This window comes from Vicugna pacos, chromosome 22 (assembly GCF_048564905.1).
Source record: "Vicugna pacos chromosome 22, VicPac4, whole genome shotgun sequence".
NCBI classification, from domain to species: Eukaryota; Metazoa; Chordata; class Mammalia; order Artiodactyla; family Camelidae; genus Vicugna; species Vicugna pacos.
In genome coordinates this window covers 7,977,520-7,994,399 of record NC_133008.1, presented here as the reverse complement: position 1 = coordinate 7,994,399, position 16,880 = coordinate 7,977,520, and the positions used below count along the sequence as shown (strand labels likewise).

Sequence of the window (16,880 nt, the reverse complement as noted above, 5' to 3'; positions counted from 1 at the left end):
ACTGGCAGATGTTGTGCCGAGGGAAATCAAGGATCCTAGGTTCGAATCCTGTTCCTGCTCATAATTCTCTTCGTGACTCAAACTTCGCAAGTTTCATCATCTATAAAAAATTGATAATCATCACCAGTCGCCGTTCCGCGACAAGGGTCAACGGAAAGAATTTTTCGTTTCTGGGGCCCCAATTTGGTCCTAGGTAGAAGCGGCGCCCCAATCAGGTACTGCCGCGCCGCCGTCCCGGGACGTCTCGGGACTTGTAGTCCACCCGGCTGAACTCGCTGTCCCGGCACGCCCCGCGGCGGCGGCAGGGCTACGTGGCGCGGCCGGCCGCGGCTGCGCGGGCAGGTGGGGCAAGATGGCTGCGGAGCAGAGCGCGCGGGTCGCTGAGCCCTGCCCGGGAGCGCGGCTGGGTAGGGTCGTTCGGGCCCTCCTGCTGCTGCTGTTGTTCGCGGCCCGCGGAGGCGCGCTCTACTTTCACATCGGGGAGACAGAAAAGAAGTGCTTTATCGAGGAGATTCCGGACGAGACCATGGTTATAGGTGCGGGGGACGGGGGAGAGTTTGCGACTAGACCGCGGTCTTGGGGCGCGGGGTGCGGGCAAGTCAGCTCTCCGGAGCCAGGAGCAGCCGGCCTCGCCGTGCACCGGTGGCCGCGGACCCGGCGCCTCCCCGCGCTCCTCTGATTGCGCTCGCCCCGCTTCTCCTCAGGAAACTACCGGACGCAGCTGTATGACAAGCAGCGAGAGGAGTACCAGCCGGCCACCCCCGGGCTTGGCATGTTCGTGGAGGTGAAGGACCCAGAGGACAAGGTGAGGCGGCCCCTGAACCTCGCTGAGCCCTCTGCTCTGCACTTGAGCGCCAGACCAAGCAGGCTCTGTTACTTCCCTTCCTGGTTTCCGCATCTGCTAAACTGGTAAAAACAGTTGGTATTGTGGGAAGATGCTGGATTTTCACTCCAGGCCAGCCTTGGGCTGTTGCAGTGCTGGCTGCTCCTCTCAGCCTCTTACCACTTTATGACTCGGCCAAGTCCTTCACTTTTCCTGAGCCATTTTCCTGGTCTGTGAAATGGAAATTCGTCTATCTTATAGATAGGTAATGGGTAATGGGTGATGGGTGGATTAATTGTGCTGCTGGAAATCGAAGAGTTTTGTCAACTCTAAAGCTGTGACATCTAGACTTTAGGATTTCACGGAATAGGGTACTTTCCGAAAAGAATGAGCAGCTTTTGATTTTGACAGATAAGGATATTAAAACAAACAAACCAAAAACCCAAAACTCTTTTTTTAATTTAAAATTTTATGTATGTATGTATGTATGTATGTATGTATTTATTTTGGTGGGAGGAAGGCAATTAGGTTTATTTATTTTTAGAGGAGGTACTGGGGATTGAACCCAAGGCCTCATGCATGCTAAGCATGCACTCTAACACTTGAGCTGTACCCTCCCCTTCCAAAACCCTTTAGCTGTCACTTTCACTTAAAAAAAAATAATTACACCAAAAGAGTTGAAAGGTCACAAGCCATGAAGAAAGAAAGCCCTTTCCAAGTGTGGTCATGTGCCAGACTAATGTTAGACTCTTCACCCCTGCTCCAGATTGTTTGAAGACAAGTTTTTGGCACCTGCTGCTAACCAGCACTAAACCTTTTAGTGTTGTAGGGTGCCTAAGGCTCTGCCTGTCAACTTTTGAGGCTCTTACTGCCTTAATCACCGTCCAGCCCCATCCCCACTATAACACTCACCAAAGCCTCTTCTCTCCAGGTCATCCTGGCCCGGCAGTATGGCTCTGAAGGCAGGTTCACCTTCACCTCCCACACCCCTGGTGAGCACCAAATCTGTCTTCACTCCAATTCCACCAAGTTCTCCCTTTTTGCTGGAGGCATGCTGGTAAGTGGACCCACGTGGGACTCATGGCTTTCAGCCTCTAGCCCATGGTCAGGGCTGGAGACTGGTGATACTGTGGGTGTGAGATGACTGTGTCAGATTTTGTGTCTCCTGATAAGACCGGGTTTCCGGTGGATATTCAGGACATGGTTGCAGGGCTCTTTGTATATGCTCTAGGCAAGCATCAGCCAAGGCTTGTTCTTGCCTATGGGCCTAGAGCCCCATAGGGCCGGACACTGAGGAGGCCTCAGTCAGTGTTGGCTAAATGAACAAATGAAGAAAGGTGGGAGGACCAGCTGTTAGGCCCTGGCAGGAAGACACAGTAGGACTACCTGATTCTCCTTATCTTCCTTGTCTGTCTCCAGAGAGTTCATCTGGACATCCAGGTAGGTGAACATGCCAATGACTATGCAGAAATTGCTGCCAAAGACAAGTTGAGTGAGTTGCAGCTACGTGTGCGACAGCTGGTGGAGCAGGTGGAGCAGATCCAGAAAGAGCAGAACTACCAGCGGGTGAGTGGTCGGGCCGGGAGCAGTGGGCTTCTCCCCAGACGCTGCGCACTCACTTAGCCAGGAGTTGCACGTCAGATTCATTTTGAACCCCAGGGACTTACGTGTCTCTGCTGTGTTGTTAGGCTAAGTGGTGGCATGGGTATTACTGGCTCTACTTTGTAATTGAGGAGACAGATCTCTTAAGAGGCTGTCATTGTCTTATTAGGAGATACACAAAGTGACAGCAGGAATTGATATCAACACCTTGGGTGCTAGTTCCATGGTCCTCAGTGCTCCCAGGACCAGAGTTTCAAACTCTGGAGCTAGGCAGGTACGATGAATGGATTTGTGACTATAAGGACTGGTAAAATAGTGCCCTCTCTAAACAGGAATGGCTCATGTTACCAGCTGAGGACAGCCTTGCAGAGATGCTAGCTCTGGGTTTTAGGAGGAGCTAGAGATTCAGGTTGTTTATGTGAAATTTTTCAGGTTTTAAATGTTGTCAGAACACTATGTGAACCAAACAAAACACACATACGGGCTAGATCCAGCCCCTGAGCCACCAATTTTCAACTTGTGCCCACAATCTTCAAGGAGCAGTTTGGGAGACCCGGGCAGAGGGCTCAGAGCAGGTCCCCTTCTGAGCATTGCAGGACAGCTCTGTCTGATAGGGTGATACCACAACCACTTTACCACTCCCCCAGGCACCTGGGGGAGGACCGTACCTGACAGATGAGCAGACAGACCTAGGAGAAGTGAGTGGGTTGTTTGAGGTCATCTGACTGGTGAGGGTGAAAACAGTCCCTGGGTGAAATGGCTTTTTTCAGGCACTTGCCTGGAACCTGGGCAAAGTTGGTTGGTCCTGGGGTATCTTCCAGGGAGGGAATCCAGCAGTTCTAGTGAACTGCAGGTGACCCCCAACCAACTCAGGCTCTTCTTTCATTCTCCCCTCCCACAGTGGCGAGAGGAGCGCTTCCGGCAGACCAGCGAGAGCACCAACCAGCGGGTGCTGTGGTGGTCCATCCTGCAGACCCTCATCCTCGTAGCCATCGGCGTCTGGCAGATGCGACACCTCAAGAGCTTCTTTGAAGCCAAGAAGCTGGTGTAGCCATCCCAAGCCTCACAGGCCATCCTTCCTCTCTGACTGGGGAAGAAAGGTCCTCCTGGACTGACTTCTGTCTGGCAGGAGGACTGGTTCCCAGCCATGGATGTTCTGGGGAGAGGGGCCAGCACACGCTGAGGGCAGCAGCTTGGCTTGCTAATACTGAGCAGGTGGTGGGGCAGTTGCTCCTTCTCCTGGGCTCTGGGCCCTTTGCAGTAATCTCCCAGGGGCTGGTGAAGCCACTGGGAGCCCTACTGACACCTCAGAATCACAGTGTTACTGATCAGGGATGTGAGGCTGTTGTCTGGGGTGGCTGGGGGGAGGGACATGGGTGGGCAAGCCAATCTTCCTTCTGTCTTCCTTTGCTAACTTGGGATTTTGACCAGGTTGGGATGTAGCTTTGATTCCCTGCCACCTGGGGAACCTCACTACTCCCCCTTTGGGCCTAGACCCAGCCTGCTGATCTGGGGCATGTGTGTTGAGGGTGGGGTAGTGGGGTGGCAGCGTGGGAACGTGGCCCTGAATTTGACCCCGGATTCTTCACGTGGTTGTTCTTTTTGGGGCTAGAGAAACGGGTCAGGCGAAGCAGAGGCTTTGGTGCTGGTTGGGGGTGGGGCCTGCAGAATCTTAGTTACTGATTTCATTTTCAATAAGTCTAAGTTTGTTACATTGGTTTCCCAATTAAAAAAAAATTGACTTCTTGTCCAGTGTAAATTTACTCTACTGTCAACGGCATAACACCACAGGGTGTTTGAGGGAGTGTGTTTTCCCAACGGGCAAAGCTCTTCACATCCTAAGATGAATATCCACCTGTGAACTTCATTCTTTCGATCCTCCCTGGTTGGTGGTGTTGCCCAAGATCATCCGACAAGTAAATTGTGGGGTTGGTGCTCAAATTCACACCATTTCCTCTACACCAGCTCCCCTGTGAATTGCTCTGCCTTCTACAGTAGGTGGACAGAATTGTGCTGCAAGGAAGTGCCTAGTTAGGGAAGGTAGTGTGCACTGAACAGAGGGATCTGCTGGTGTGGGAAGGACAAAAAGCCCTGGGCTGGTGGGGATGAGGATATTGATGGGCTTAACCAATAGCATGAGATTTCAGCAAAGACTTTGAAGAAGAGGAAGGATTTTGATGAAAGAAGGCAAGACAGAGGTGGTTGAGAGAGACAGGCAAACAGCTGGAATGGAGACGGATGAGCATTTTTTCAGCTGGTGTTGAGGGAGCGGTGTTGTGAGAAAGCTGGAAAGTAAGGTTGGTTAGAGTTAGAAGAGCCTTGAACCCCAGATAAGAGATTTGGATGTTACCACTGTTCAGCAAAGTTTTGAGTATAAGAACCCCCTGAATATGAATTTGGGAGAGGTTATCCAACAGTGTGTGAGAAAGAGACTGGGGGTGGGGAGACAAATTTGGGGACTACTTGAATTGCTAGGAGAATGTAGTCTGAGCTCATATTGCCACCTAGACCTCCACATTTAGGAAAAACCTTTTTTTAAAAACAGCTTTAGAGTTACAGAAAAATTGTGAAGATAGTTTACCTTATTAACATGATGCAATAACATGAGTACATGTTAAAACTGATGAACCAGTAGTGATGGTCCATACTTCATGCAGATTTCCTTAGTTGTTACCTAGTGTCTGTTCCAAGATCTGTCTAGGATACCAAATTACATTTCGTTGTCTCCCCTTGGGCTTCTCTTGGCTGTGACAGTTTCTCAGACTTTACTTGTTCATTATCTTGACGGTTTTCAGGAGTACTGTTCAGGTATTTTGTAGAATTTCCCTGAATTGTGATTTGTCTGCTGTTTTCTCATCATTAGACTAGGGTCCTGGGTTTTTGAAAGAGAGGCCACAGAAGAAAAGTGCCACTCTCATCCCCTCATATTAAGGGTACTAATTGCCAACATGACTATAGATACCACATAGCTTAAAATTAGTTAATTTAGGTTTTTAGATGAAATCTGATTCCTTGAGCTAAGTCAGATCTGATACTACTGGGGCTTCATCTCAATGCGACTACAATTAGCTGGACTGAATGGCAGCTATCTGGGCTTGTGCTTCCCAGGTCAGTCCCATTTTCCTGCTTCCATCACTGGCCTTATCTGACTGGTCTCTGCAGGGGTCAGCCTTGCCTTTGTCATTAGCCAAATCTAGGCTGGATTTGTCAAGGTTCTGGTACAGGGTGTGGTGCCCTGGGAGAGTTCAGTGGGAAGGGGACTGGTGGGTTGTATGCTTGGTTAAAGGGAGAAAAGGGGCTGCTGGGAATGATTAATTTCCCACCCATAGTGAAGTCCTCTCAGAAGCAGAGTACCTGAGTCCACAGCTTGTGAAACCAAACTACCTGGGCTTACATCCTGAATTGTCTCTGTGTGCCTCAGTTCCCTCATCTGTAAAGTGGGCATAATAAGTGCAATATTCATAAGGACATACTGAGATAACAGTAGTAAAGAATTTACAATGACTGGTACATAGTAAAAACTCATTCGATGTTAGCTATTTATTAGGAGATTTAAATTTTGCCTGGAAGAAGAGAGGAGATCAAGTTAATAACTCTGCCACTCTCTTCCCAGGTGGGAAGCTGGCCTAGCTGGGGCCTAAGTTCCCATGGTGACAGGGCAGATATGGGAAGTCAATCTCCTTATTCCCTTCCGCAGTTCTCACCTCAGCTCCACTGAAGTACCCCTCCCCAGATGACAGCTATCATTTATATAGCGTGGACTATTGTGCCCATCACTGTACCAGTGTTTGCATTTTCTCCTTTAATCCTCACAGCAACCATGTAGATCAGGAACCATTTATATACTCAGGTGAGGAAACAAGCAAAAGAGATTATCTTGCCCCCCACCCCCCACCCCGCCCCAACATAGCCGAACTGGCACAGTCAGGGTTCGAATCCAGCCAATCTGTGTTTAGTGCCTGGCTCCTGACTACTGTTTGGGGTATCCCTGAGCTTGGCCCTGCCCTCCTCCAAGCTTGTCGCGGAGGAAGAGTGCACCTGGGTTGACGGCGCGACTGCTCAGATTCTCTCTGCCTTCCCTTGGGAAGAGGCGGAAGGTGCAGATCATTGCCAGGGTGCTGGTTTGTAAGTCCGGAGTCTAAGTCCAGCCCCAGTCCTTTGTCTTGAGCCCCCTCTGAAACCTCAGTTTCTCGGCATGTCAAGCGGTCCCCGGAAGGCAGCAGTTCCGGCGGTTGGAGTACTCACATGTGCCTCCGGAAGCGGAACCTTTGACGCTGCAGCTCCGGGGAGCAGACGGCGCGGCCGAAGCGACGGACCCAGCGGACCGAGGGGCGGGCGGACGGGCCTGGGCGGGGCGGGAGGCGGAGGCGCCGCGTAGGCCGGGGAGGCCCGGCCGGCCCGGCTGGGAGCTCGAGCCCCATGCGCCGCCGCCTCCCCCCACGATGTTCCCCTCCCGGAGGAAAACGGCGCAGCTGCCCTGGGAGGACGGCAGGTGAGCGGCGGTGGCCGGCCCGGGCCCCGTCCTCCCGGGTGCCGATCCTTTCCGGGCCGCCCCGTGGAATCTAGGAGCCCGAGGCCGTCGCTTCTCCGTCTCTGCGGGTTTCTGTAGGGTCTGTGGTTCTCCTTGTGGGTCACTGACTCTCTCTGTATTTGGGTCTCTGTCTCTATGTGGGTCTCTGTCTCTACCAGTCTCCTTTACTCCGCAGGTCTCCGTCACTCAGGGGTGTGTGTTTTCCGTTGACTTACCTTTGTGAGTTTCTGTCCCTCTCTCATGGTTCTTTCTGTGTTTTTCCACTGACGTCTGTCTTCTTGCGGGTCTCCGACTCCACTGACCTCTCACAGTGAATCTGTCTTTCTGTCTGTGTCTGGTGTCAGAGGGTCTTTATTCCATTTCTCTGGTCTGTGCCTCCTTCATCACATCCATGTAGCCTTAGACTCTACCCTCCCTCCTTCAGGCTTCCCCATTCTTTGCTGACCACCCAGAAGAACAGCCCAGACAGAAGCTCTATACTCTGCCTGGCTGGCCGCTGCCTGGCCGGGACTAAACACTTCTCAGACCTAACATGAGTTCATTTCCGGTGCAGCTGCACTTTAGTGGGGCCTGCTCCAGGAGTTAGGTGTGAGCTTGACCCACACCTTAGCACGTGATTACCGCTAAAGCAGAATGGGGGGCCGAAAGGAACTATTTGGCCTTTTAAATTTGGGATGACACCCACACTTCAGTCTTGAGATGTGCTCCCAGAACTCTTCCTCACCCAGAATATATGATAGTGGATCGCTGCCTAGTGAGTAACACCTCATTCACTTAAGTTTGCTAGGTGTCGAAAGACTTTGAAATAGAGTGGGCACAACTCTTTATCTTTGGGAGTTTTTCAGACTTGGTGTTGAAGTAAGACGAATATAACAGAAAGCCTGGACTGTGGACTTAGGCCTGGACAGGAATCCTCTTTAGTAGCTATGAGACCAGAAATAGATTACTTAATCTTTCTGACCTCAGCTTTTCCATCTCTGAGACAGGGGATCATAAAATCTACTTCGCAGGTCTGTATGAGAATGAAAGGGGGTCATATATGTAAAACTCTTGATGCTGTGCTTGGCAGAGGAGGTGCCTGTCGTCTTCCAGTTAATTTTACAGTTTGGAGGTGCTGTAATCAGAGCAGCCGAGTATTCGAACCACTAAGGTTTATTTGAGAGAAGAAAGGAAAGGTGATGGAGGAGAATTTTCCATTTCCTAATTCCTTTCCATAAACTTCTGGAACACAACCGTGCTCCCAGAAAACTTGACTGATGTCAATACATGCTTTTGACGCAGGGATACAAAGATCCATGCAACAGATGCTGGCTCACTCATGTAGCGATTAAGAGGGCTGGCTCTGGAATCAGCCTGTCTGGGTTTGAATCTACCTCTCACCAGCCTTGGGTGCAGATTTATAAAGGAGACAAAACCTCTTCTGGTCTGCCTCTGCTCCCCAGAACCAAGGTGGCCTGGGCCTGGGAGCAGCTGAGACTGCAGATCTGGAGTTTGCCACCAGGTGGCACCAGGAGCAACTGTTTTCAGCCTCCAGTGTCCTGAGGAATTGGGACTCAGCTCTGAATTCAATTGTTCAGTAGGTTGAGCCCTAACAGCACAGGAAGAGAGTGCCCATGGGGAGGTGATCCTGCTGGGGGGGAAGGCTAGATTGAGGGGACATCCTTTGAAAGTGCGTGGAATGCCCAGCCCATGCCATACCCCTGGATAATGGTCACTGCTTCTTCCCCCAAAGGTGGGATGTTTCCCCATGTCCATCTTCCCAGTCTCTACCCTGCCCCCAGAAAGAGCCCAGAGGGAGAATCTGTAGAGGTCCCAGCCTTCCTAGGCCACTGGCAGTATCGGCCTCTGCTCCTCCCCAGCGGAAACCCCCACCACAGGATAATGGGGGGTAAGTCAGAAGCTCTGCACGTGTGTGGCCCCCTCTCTGTTGTGTGTGGGGCTGAGTCTGGCTTCAGGGTTGCCAGCTTCCAGATAGGCAGTTGTGCCTCCAGAGAGAGGCAGGAGTTGGTTTGGCTCTAGTGTGTGACAAGCATGCCCTGAATGCTTAAGCCCTTTCTGTAACTCACTTAGCAAGCCTTTGCTGTGTGACTTGTGCTGGGGCCACAGATATGAATCTGATTACCTATGGGGAAGACAAGCAGGGACGCAGGTGATTACAAAATGCTAAGTGCTTCAAAGAGGGCAGTACCAGATCCCATGGGCACACGAAGCAGGGAGTATATATCTCGGGTTGTGTACATGTGATGGGGGAAGCGGGGTGGTGATGCTGGCCATGACATTGGAACTTGACCCTGAAGGATCAGCGGGGCGCCTCCAGGAAGATAAAATAAGGAAAGGCATTTTAGGCAGAAGCAGCAGGCTGTGTGAGGGCTGGAGCAGGAAGGAATGGGGAAGTGGAGAAGCTCTGGGTTGCCCATGTGTAGCACTGGGTGAGTAGCAGGGAGCAGCTGGAGATGGGGCCAGGTCACAGAGGGGTCTGACTGTTAGGCCAAGGACCAGAAGAGACTTGAGCTAGAAGAGAGGCAGTGGGTGAGGAAGGACCAAAGAGCACTTAGAAGGTAGGATCTATATGACCTGGTAGCTAATTGGTGACTCTCAGAGGTTATAAAGTAGGTTGCTTTCCAGGTAATTTCAGAATAGAAGAGGCTTCCCTCTTCTTGGATTCCTCCATTCCTCCTTCACTATCCTTAGGAACTTCTGGGGAGGGGGGCAAAGAAATCAGGTGAATTCCACCCATTTCTTTGTGCCTTATAACCTAAAGGGCAGTCTCTCCCAGCACTACCCCAAAGTCTAAGATACTCTGCTGGTTTTCTGGTTTCTGAAATGAGCCTGGGCGCTGTTCCCAGCCCTCATCTTTCTTTCCCTCTTCTGTCTCTTGTCTCTTGTCATGTGAGCTGCCTCTTGCATTGAAGTTTTGAGATGCATTCAGTGAACTGCCACTGTCAGTTTGAGCCTTGCATTGGTTTGGGAACAGACCTAATTTTCCCAGAGTTAACAGTGGTCTTTTCACTGGGGCTTGATGCCAACACAAGCCCCTGTCTTGGGGAGTTTTCTGGTCTGAGAAGCAGGATGAAGCCAAGGTTTCTGTTGAAGGTGAACCTGCAGGGGAGCAGGTGGAAGGCAACGGGTGGAATCTCTAAGGCAGATCTCCTGACATCAGCTCAGGACATGAGCCATTTTCCTGGCAGGGGGCAAGTGCAGGGGACTAGGAGTCTCGTCCCTGCCCTCGAGCAGCTCTTGGTCTGGCCAGGACTCAGGCACAGAAAGTAAGAGAGCATTGAGGAACTGGGGCAGCTCCGAGACCTGGGAGTGGTTGGAGGGCCTCCTGGAGGTGGTGGCACAGGCTGAGCCTAGAGCTGCAAGCAGGATTCTCATGAACGGTAGCAGCATGAACAAAAGCACTGAAGTTGCTTCTGCACTAATTCCCGGGCGCTTGGGGCAGAACAGTCATGTGTGCTTTACTTGGGGAAGCCAGAGAAGGGGTCCCAGGACCTCAGCTCAGCTTTGCCCTTCTCACCTGGTCCCTGTCCTTGTCCCAGGTCCAGGTTGATCCCCAGCAGCCTACCCCGGAAATGCTCCGTCTTCCATCTCTTCGTCGCCTGTCTCTTACTGGGCTTCCTCTCCCTGCTCTGGCTGCAGCTCAGCTGCTCTGGGGACGTGGCCCGGGCGGCCAGGGGACAAGGGCAGGAGAGCCCGGGCCCATCGCGGGCCTGCCCGCCAGAGCCACCCCCCGAGCATTGGGAAGAAGATGAGTCCTGGGGCCCCCACCGCCTGGCAGTGCTGGTGCCCTTCCGAGAACGCTTCGAGGAGCTCCTGGTCTTTGTGCCGCACATGCACCGCTTCCTGAGCAGGAAGAAGATCCAGCACCATATCTATGTGCTCAACCAGGTGGACCATTTCAGGTGGGGACCGCCTCCTGAGCCAGCACCCTCGCGCCTGGGCCTCACCTTGCCCCGCCTCTCAGGCCTGCTCCCTTTTCCTACCGACGTCCAATGTCAGGTGGGCCCAAGCCTGCGAAAGGCCAGCCGGGGCCCCAGCAGGAGGATGGGAGGCGCTAGTCCCCTCTCACTGGACATGACAGGAATTTAGGGGGAGGGTTTGTGGCTGGGGAGGCCCCTGATCTGGTTTCCATTTTACAAAGTTTCCTGTGGCTGCTGTGTGCACTAGATCATACCAGGACAAGGAGGGGACTGGGGTGATCTGGTGGGTGGTCATTGGAGTCACCTGAGCTGACAGGAGCTTGGCCAGCGTGGCAGAGGGGTGGAGAGAGGTGATGTGGGGCAAGCACAGACAGGGCTCAGTGGTGGATTGGCGGTGGGGATTAGGGGAAGGGAGGGTCAGGGCCAGGGCTTTAAAGTTGCTCACAGTCCGGCATTATCCCCAAATCCTTGTCCTCATCAGAGACTGCTCCCCACGATCCAAGCATCTCACACTCCACCCCGACCTCCTTTCCCTCCAACTCACTCCTGCTGGTAGACAGACTCCAGCAGTTCTTGGACCCCACCAGGTCCTTTAGTCCACCATGCTCCCAGTGTTCACCACCCACCCTCCTGGTCCTCACTTTCTACTGACGAATCTTGGATTCCATGGTCCATCGTGAAAGTCACACCTTCACATACACCGCAGCTCCCTCCCACTTTCTCCTAAAGAACAACTGGCCACTCCCACCCAGTGTGCTTGATCTTCCTCATCCTGCTTTACTGTTTTTCGCAGTGCTTACCACTCCCTGGCTTGTTCCATGTCTACTTATTTCTTCCTTTTTGTGAGGGCATGGCTCTGATTTCTCACTTTTGTATCTCCAGTGCTCTGAACAGTTCCTGGCACACAGCAGGTGCACAGTAAACATTTGTGAGATGAGTGGAGGGGCAGATGTGCAGCCAGGCAGCCCCACAGTGAAGTCGGTGTTGGGCTGGAGGGCAGCACGGCCCCAAGGGCGGGTGAGGTGGAGGGCAGCTCTCCCATGGAGACTGGGGGAGAGCGAGCTCGCCGCCCCCTGCCCAGCCTCGGCGCCCTGCGCAGGTTCAACCGGGCGGCGCTCATCAATGCGGGCTTCCTGGAGAGCGGCAACAGCACGGACTACATCGCTATGCATGACGTGGACCTGCTTCCTCTCAACGAGGAACTGGACTATGGCTTCCCCGAGGCCGGGCCCTTCCACGTGGCCTCCCCGGAGCTCCACCCACTCTACCACTATAAGACCTACGTCGGTGGCATCCTGCTGCTCTCCAAGCAGCACTACCAACTGGTGAGGCCCGGCCTGCCTGCCCTGCTCAGAGCCAGGGAGCACCCGCCTGGGTGGGGGCAGGGGCCAGAGGAGCAGCAGTGCCAGGGCCCGGCAGACGGAGGAGCCCTGCCCGGGGCCAGCAGGGGGGCCCAGGAGCAGCCAGAGACAGGAGAGGGCAGGACCGAACAAGCCAGTGAGGGAGGACTCTGCCACAGTAACGACCCCTGCGCCAGCGGCTTCAGAAGACCCGGGGTTTGTTGGCTCGCAAAGTGGAAAAGTCTGGGCGGGACTGGAGAGAGGGTCTGGCTTCAGATTTGTCTTGCCCAGCCTCTCAGGTGGTGTCACCAGGACACCAGCTCACCTTCCATCTCTCAGCTCCGCCATCTCTAGACTGGATTTGTCTCCAGACATTCAGGATGCAAGGTGACGGTTGTAGCTGCAACCTGCATCCGTCGAGGCTCAAGCCTAGTGGAAGGTGGAGCCCCCTTCCCAACAGCCTAGACAGGGGGCCCACAGCTGGTCCATTCTGCCTCTTGATTGGCTTGACTTGCGTCACGGGTCCCTCCCTGAATCAGTCACTATGGCAGAGGGTGGGGGTAGGAAGAACTGAGTGGCTTAGACCCTCACCTCCTGCTCCTCTCTTCAAGCTGTGGCTGGAGCCAGCTAATGTAAATGAAGCCTGAAGTCCGGTGGTAAAAATGGGTGTCTGCCCTAGAGCCCACTGTCCCTCTCCCACAGAAAGGGAGAGACCAGGGCAGAGCCCTGCTGGCAGAAGGGGGAGCATGGGGCCAGGGAGAAACAGAGCAGGAGCTGGCACTTCTGCCCGTCTTCAGCTCTCCAGAGGTCCCCTCCCCGCCAGTCAGACATTTATGAGAAACTAATCACCTCACACAAGTTCAAGGCCCCATTATAACAGCTGGAGGGACTGGGGCGTGCTGACTTCTGCCAGTACCACAGAGGTGGTAGGAGCTGTAAGCATCTGAGTGTCCATTCAGAACTGCCAGGGAGGAGGAGGAGGAAAGGGGGCCTGGCCCAGGCCGGCTTGTGCTGGGGACTCCTGAGTGGTAGGAGACCAAGGAGCACCCCTGGGAGGAGGGGGCAAGTGACGCTGCCTGTCTCTGTGTCAGTGTAACGGGATGTCCAACCGCTTCTGGGGCTGGGGCCGCGAGGACGACGAGTTCTACCGGCGCATCAAAGGAGCGGGGCTCCAGGTAACACTCCCCGCCACCCCGCACCTCCTCGACCGTCATGACTGCACCGAGGTTCTTCTCTCTGTCTCCAAATGAAGTTCCTGGGGTTGGGAGACAGCAGCCCTGGTTCTGACCCCAGCCCTGACCCCGACTGGCACACCTCTCCTGCAGACTGGGGGTGCAGGCCCCTGCCTGTGGGCCCTGCAGGTAGCGGCACCACAGAGGGCTAGTGGTGAGGGCCGGGGCTCCAGGGGAGGCAGCCTGACCCAACTTCCTTTGGCTCCCTTAGCTTTTCCGCCCCTCGGGAATCACAACTGGGTACAAGACATTTCGCCACCTGCATGACCCAGCCTGGAGGAAGAGGGACCAGAAGCGCATCGCGGCTCAGAAACAGGTGCTGGCCGGTCCTTTGACGGACAGGTGGTATGTGGGGAACCTACGGGCCCAGACATTTCACCAAGTGGCCCCATCCTCTCCTGTTTGGCGCGGGTCAGCCTGTGGGCATTCTGCTTGGGCACCACACCCTCCTCTGGTGGCTGCCGTGGCCCTTGGATACCGTGGGTCAGCTGAGACCTAGGAGTCCACGCAGACGAGGTGTGTGTGTGGGAGTTGGAGATGGGACCAGAATCCTAGGCAGACCTGTGACACAGGAGTCCCCACCCCTCAAACAGCTTCTTCTCCGGCAGCCAAATTAATTCAACTGGAAAATCCCTGCTTTCCCGCTGACTCGGGGGTGCAGCCATGGGCAAGAGACTTCACGTCTCTGAGCCTCACTTCCCTGTCTCTTCAGTGGGGCTCACAGGACCTCTGATGACGAGGTCGTGGGGCATCAGTGGACAGCTGGCACCCACAAAGCCCTGAGTACATGCTCTCTCTCCCTTCCCTTCCCAGGAGCAGTTCAAGGTGGACCGGGAGGGAGGCCTGAGCACCGTGAAGTACCATGTGGACTCCCGTACGGCCCTGTCCGTGGGTGGGGCCCCCTGCACTGTTCTCAACATCATGTTGGACTGTGACAAGGCTGCCACCCCCTGGTGTACATTTGGCTGAGGTGGCTGGACAGTAAGGAAGCCTGTGCCTACAGGCCACACTGTTCCTCAGGCCCAGGACAAAGCCTCAAGCTTCAGGCCCAGATCCAGTAGGACGTGGCGTGGCCTGAAGTAGCGGACAGCAAGCCACGTGTTTGCAGCAGCCCCGCCCCCAAGGCAGGCTTGAGCCAGGACAGGACACACACAGGGTACCTGCAACGCTGCTAGCAATAAACAGTGATGGGGAGCAGCTGGGCTGTGGCTCCCAACTGGGACCCTCCGACCTGCCTTCCTGCTCACCCAGCCCTGCCCTCCTTCATGTGCTGAGATCTGCGGGCTTTTGTTCCTTCCCCTGGACCGCCTCATGCTGAGATACAGTTTAGAAGCCAGGCTGCTGACATGGGTGGCCGGGGCCATCGGGAGAGTTAAAACTGCAGAGACCAGCATGCCAGCCCCAACGGAAGGGAGCAGTGAGACCAGCTCTAGCTGGTGGTCACTGGGCAGGAATGTGGGCCTGGTGTTGCCAGATCTTCTGATTTTTCAAAAGAGACTAGAAATTTGGATTCTTAAGTGAAATTGGTTAATTTTTAAATGATAGCAACTAATTGAAACTTAAAAAAAAAGTATGGCAGGCCAAAGCAATTGTGTGTGAACCACCAGTTTGTCACCTGCAGCTGGGGAAGGGGATGGGGCAAAAGATGACCTCTCTTAGTTATAAACTGGCAAGGAGTTGGGGCAGGGCTGGGGACTGAGGCCAGGGGACCCTCGGGTGGGAGAGAAGCCCAAGGCACAAGTCTTCACCACCTCCCTCAGCCCTCCAGGCTTCACTGCTCTTCTAGACAGTCTGCCGCCAGGCTCCGGTGGGCTCCGCCTGGAAGAGGTGTTTCATCCTGCCTCACTGAGCTGGACAGAACTAGATCCGCAGGACTGGACTTAGGGTAGGCAGGCTGCATCTGCATTGACTCCCTGGGTCACGGCCCGAGGGAGGGAAGACCGGCCCGAGGGAGGGAAGACCATGTCTCCGAGGCAGGAGGGAGATGAGGAGGAGGGGGATGGCTGGAGTGTTCCCAGGGGAGGTCACCAGTGATCCCAGATGCCAAGGAGAGATGGAGGGGGGGAACTGAGCGAGACAGTGGATCTGGGGAGTGATTTTGGAGGAACTATCTGGGGGGAAGCCTGGGGTCAATGAGAGAGGGAGGTGAGGGGCCCTGAAAGGTAAATCACTCCAAGGCACCTGAGTGCCAACGATTTGGGGCAGAAGTCAGAGGAGACCAGGACCAGTTAAGGTTGGTTTATTTAACAGTGAATAGGACACCTGGAGTGCGGGAGGAGGGGACTGAGGCTGCAGAGTTCAGAAGGGTGGATTCAACAGCTCTGTTCCAAAAAGTCTACCCCTCTGAGGATGAAGGGCAAACAGAAACCTGCCCCTTTCCAAGGCCAGGACCACCAGGCTCCATTTTGCTCAAAGAGAGTAAAAGAAGCAGGCAGTGGTTATTCCTTCAACAAACATTTGTCGAACGAAGCACTGCCTTTGGCACTCGGGGAGCAGCAATGACTGAGCTGCCTGATGGAGGGGACAGCCTGCTGAGGGCTGCAGACGTCACACACCTTAACTGAGGTGACCATGGTTACAGAGGGGAAGTATGGAGCCGTGGGAACATGTAATGGGAAGCTGATCTATTCTGGGAGGTGGGGTAAGGAAGTCCTTCCCCCTCACTGGCTGGCCCTTCGTTGCCGCTTGAAATGTCTTCGGAGACGTCTTTTACAAACTGAATACTGAGTCTTAAACAAGTGGGTAATTCAGATGGTTTCTCTAAAATGGTTCAAGGTCATGATGCAGACCCTAAAGTATGCCCCACCCTGGGGACCCAGGGACTGGGAAGTCAGCCGAGCTTGTGTGAAGACACCCTGCCCTCTTAGTGGAAAAGGTGTGGTGCACACTTGTGAGTCCTCCTCTCGGCGTCCGAGTCCCTGTCCTCCAACAACAGCCAGGGGTTCTTTCAGGGACCCCTCCTCTACTCTCAGTCATGCGGTTTGAGTTGAATAGATCTTAACCTCCACTCTAGGGATAGGCCCTGACTGGTCTATTCTAATCTGTATGTACTGTTAACCTGGCCACAAAGATTGAGTCAGGCAAGGGCTGTAACCTAATTTGGGCAAGTGATTTGTGAGATGTTTTTTCTTGGCTTGGTGGAAGAAAGCTTCTCTTCTGTGAGAGCTAAGGGGAAAAATCTCTGCTTGGTGTAGGAGAGCATACGAGGAGCAGAGGTGACTGTGTTGGTCACTTCCTGCAAGTCACTTCTAGACCCAGAATACTGTGCTCATCAGTTGAGCAGAGGCTGACAAACTTAACAGCAGCAGGAGAGCTTCAGGGACCAAGAAGCAAAAAGCAGCCTCCCCAGACCTGGCTGGAAGGGCACCCCAGGCACTCTGTTCAGCTGTTACTGCTCTAGGATCAGGGCATCATTTGGAGCAACAAGGGCGG

The 16,880-nt window shown here is 54.0% G+C and overlaps 2 protein-coding genes across 3 annotated transcripts; both read left to right on the top strand.

The window, feature by feature from the left end:
- The first annotated feature begins 316 nt into the window (after positions 1–316).
- On the top strand, positions 317–4,172 carry TMED9 (transmembrane p24 trafficking protein 9). The gene is made up of 5 exons (XM_006198932.4): positions 317–536; positions 705–805; positions 1,755–1,880; positions 2,243–2,389; positions 3,327–4,172. Exons 1-5 carry the CDS (start codon positions 353–355, stop codon positions 3,474–3,476), a joined length of 708 nt encoding a protein of 235 aa, XP_006198994.1. The 5' UTR covers positions 317–352; the 3' UTR covers positions 3,477–4,172.
- Positions 4,173–6,747: 2,575 nt separating this feature from the next.
- B4GALT7 (beta-1,4-galactosyltransferase 7) lies at positions 6,748–15,037 on the top strand. Of its 2 annotated transcripts, none has more exons than XM_072947143.1 (6): positions 6,748–6,917; positions 10,496–10,858; positions 11,976–12,201; positions 13,308–13,391; positions 13,660–13,764; positions 14,262–15,037. In XM_072947143.1, the coding sequence occupies exons 1-6, from the start codon at positions 6,868–6,870 to the stop codon at positions 14,415–14,417; spliced, it is 984 nt and encodes a 327-aa protein (XP_072803244.1). In that variant the 5' UTR covers positions 6,748–6,867; the 3' UTR covers positions 14,418–15,037. The 2 variants fall into 2 exon arrangements, with proteins under 2 accessions (XP_072803244.1, XP_072803243.1); XM_072947142.1 differs by having other exon boundaries at positions 11,958–12,201.
- The last annotated feature ends 1,843 nt before the right edge of the window (positions 15,038–16,880 follow it).

Coding starts and splice junctions, on each gene's coding strand:
- B4GALT7 (XM_072947142.1), top strand. CDS start 6,868: ATGTTCCCCTCCCGGAGGAAAACGGCGCAGCTGCCCTGGGAGGACGGC. Junction 6,918..10,495: donor CTGCCCTGGGAGGACGGCAG/GTGAGCGGCGGT, acceptor TCCTTGTCCCAG/GTCCAGGTTGATCCCCAGCA. Junction 12,202..13,307: donor CCAAGCAGCACTACCAACTG/GTGAGGCCCGGC, acceptor TCTCTGTGTCAG/TGTAACGGGATGTCCAACCG.
- TMED9 (XM_006198932.4), top strand. CDS start 353: ATGGCTGCGGAGCAGAGCGCGCGGGTCGCTGAGCCCTGCCCGGGAGCG. Junction 537..704: donor GGACGAGACCATGGTTATAG/GTGCGGGGGACG, acceptor GCTTCTCCTCAG/GAAACTACCGGACGCAGCTG. Junction 1,881..2,242: donor TTTTTGCTGGAGGCATGCTG/GTAAGTGGACCC, acceptor GTCTGTCTCCAG/AGAGTTCATCTGGACATCCA.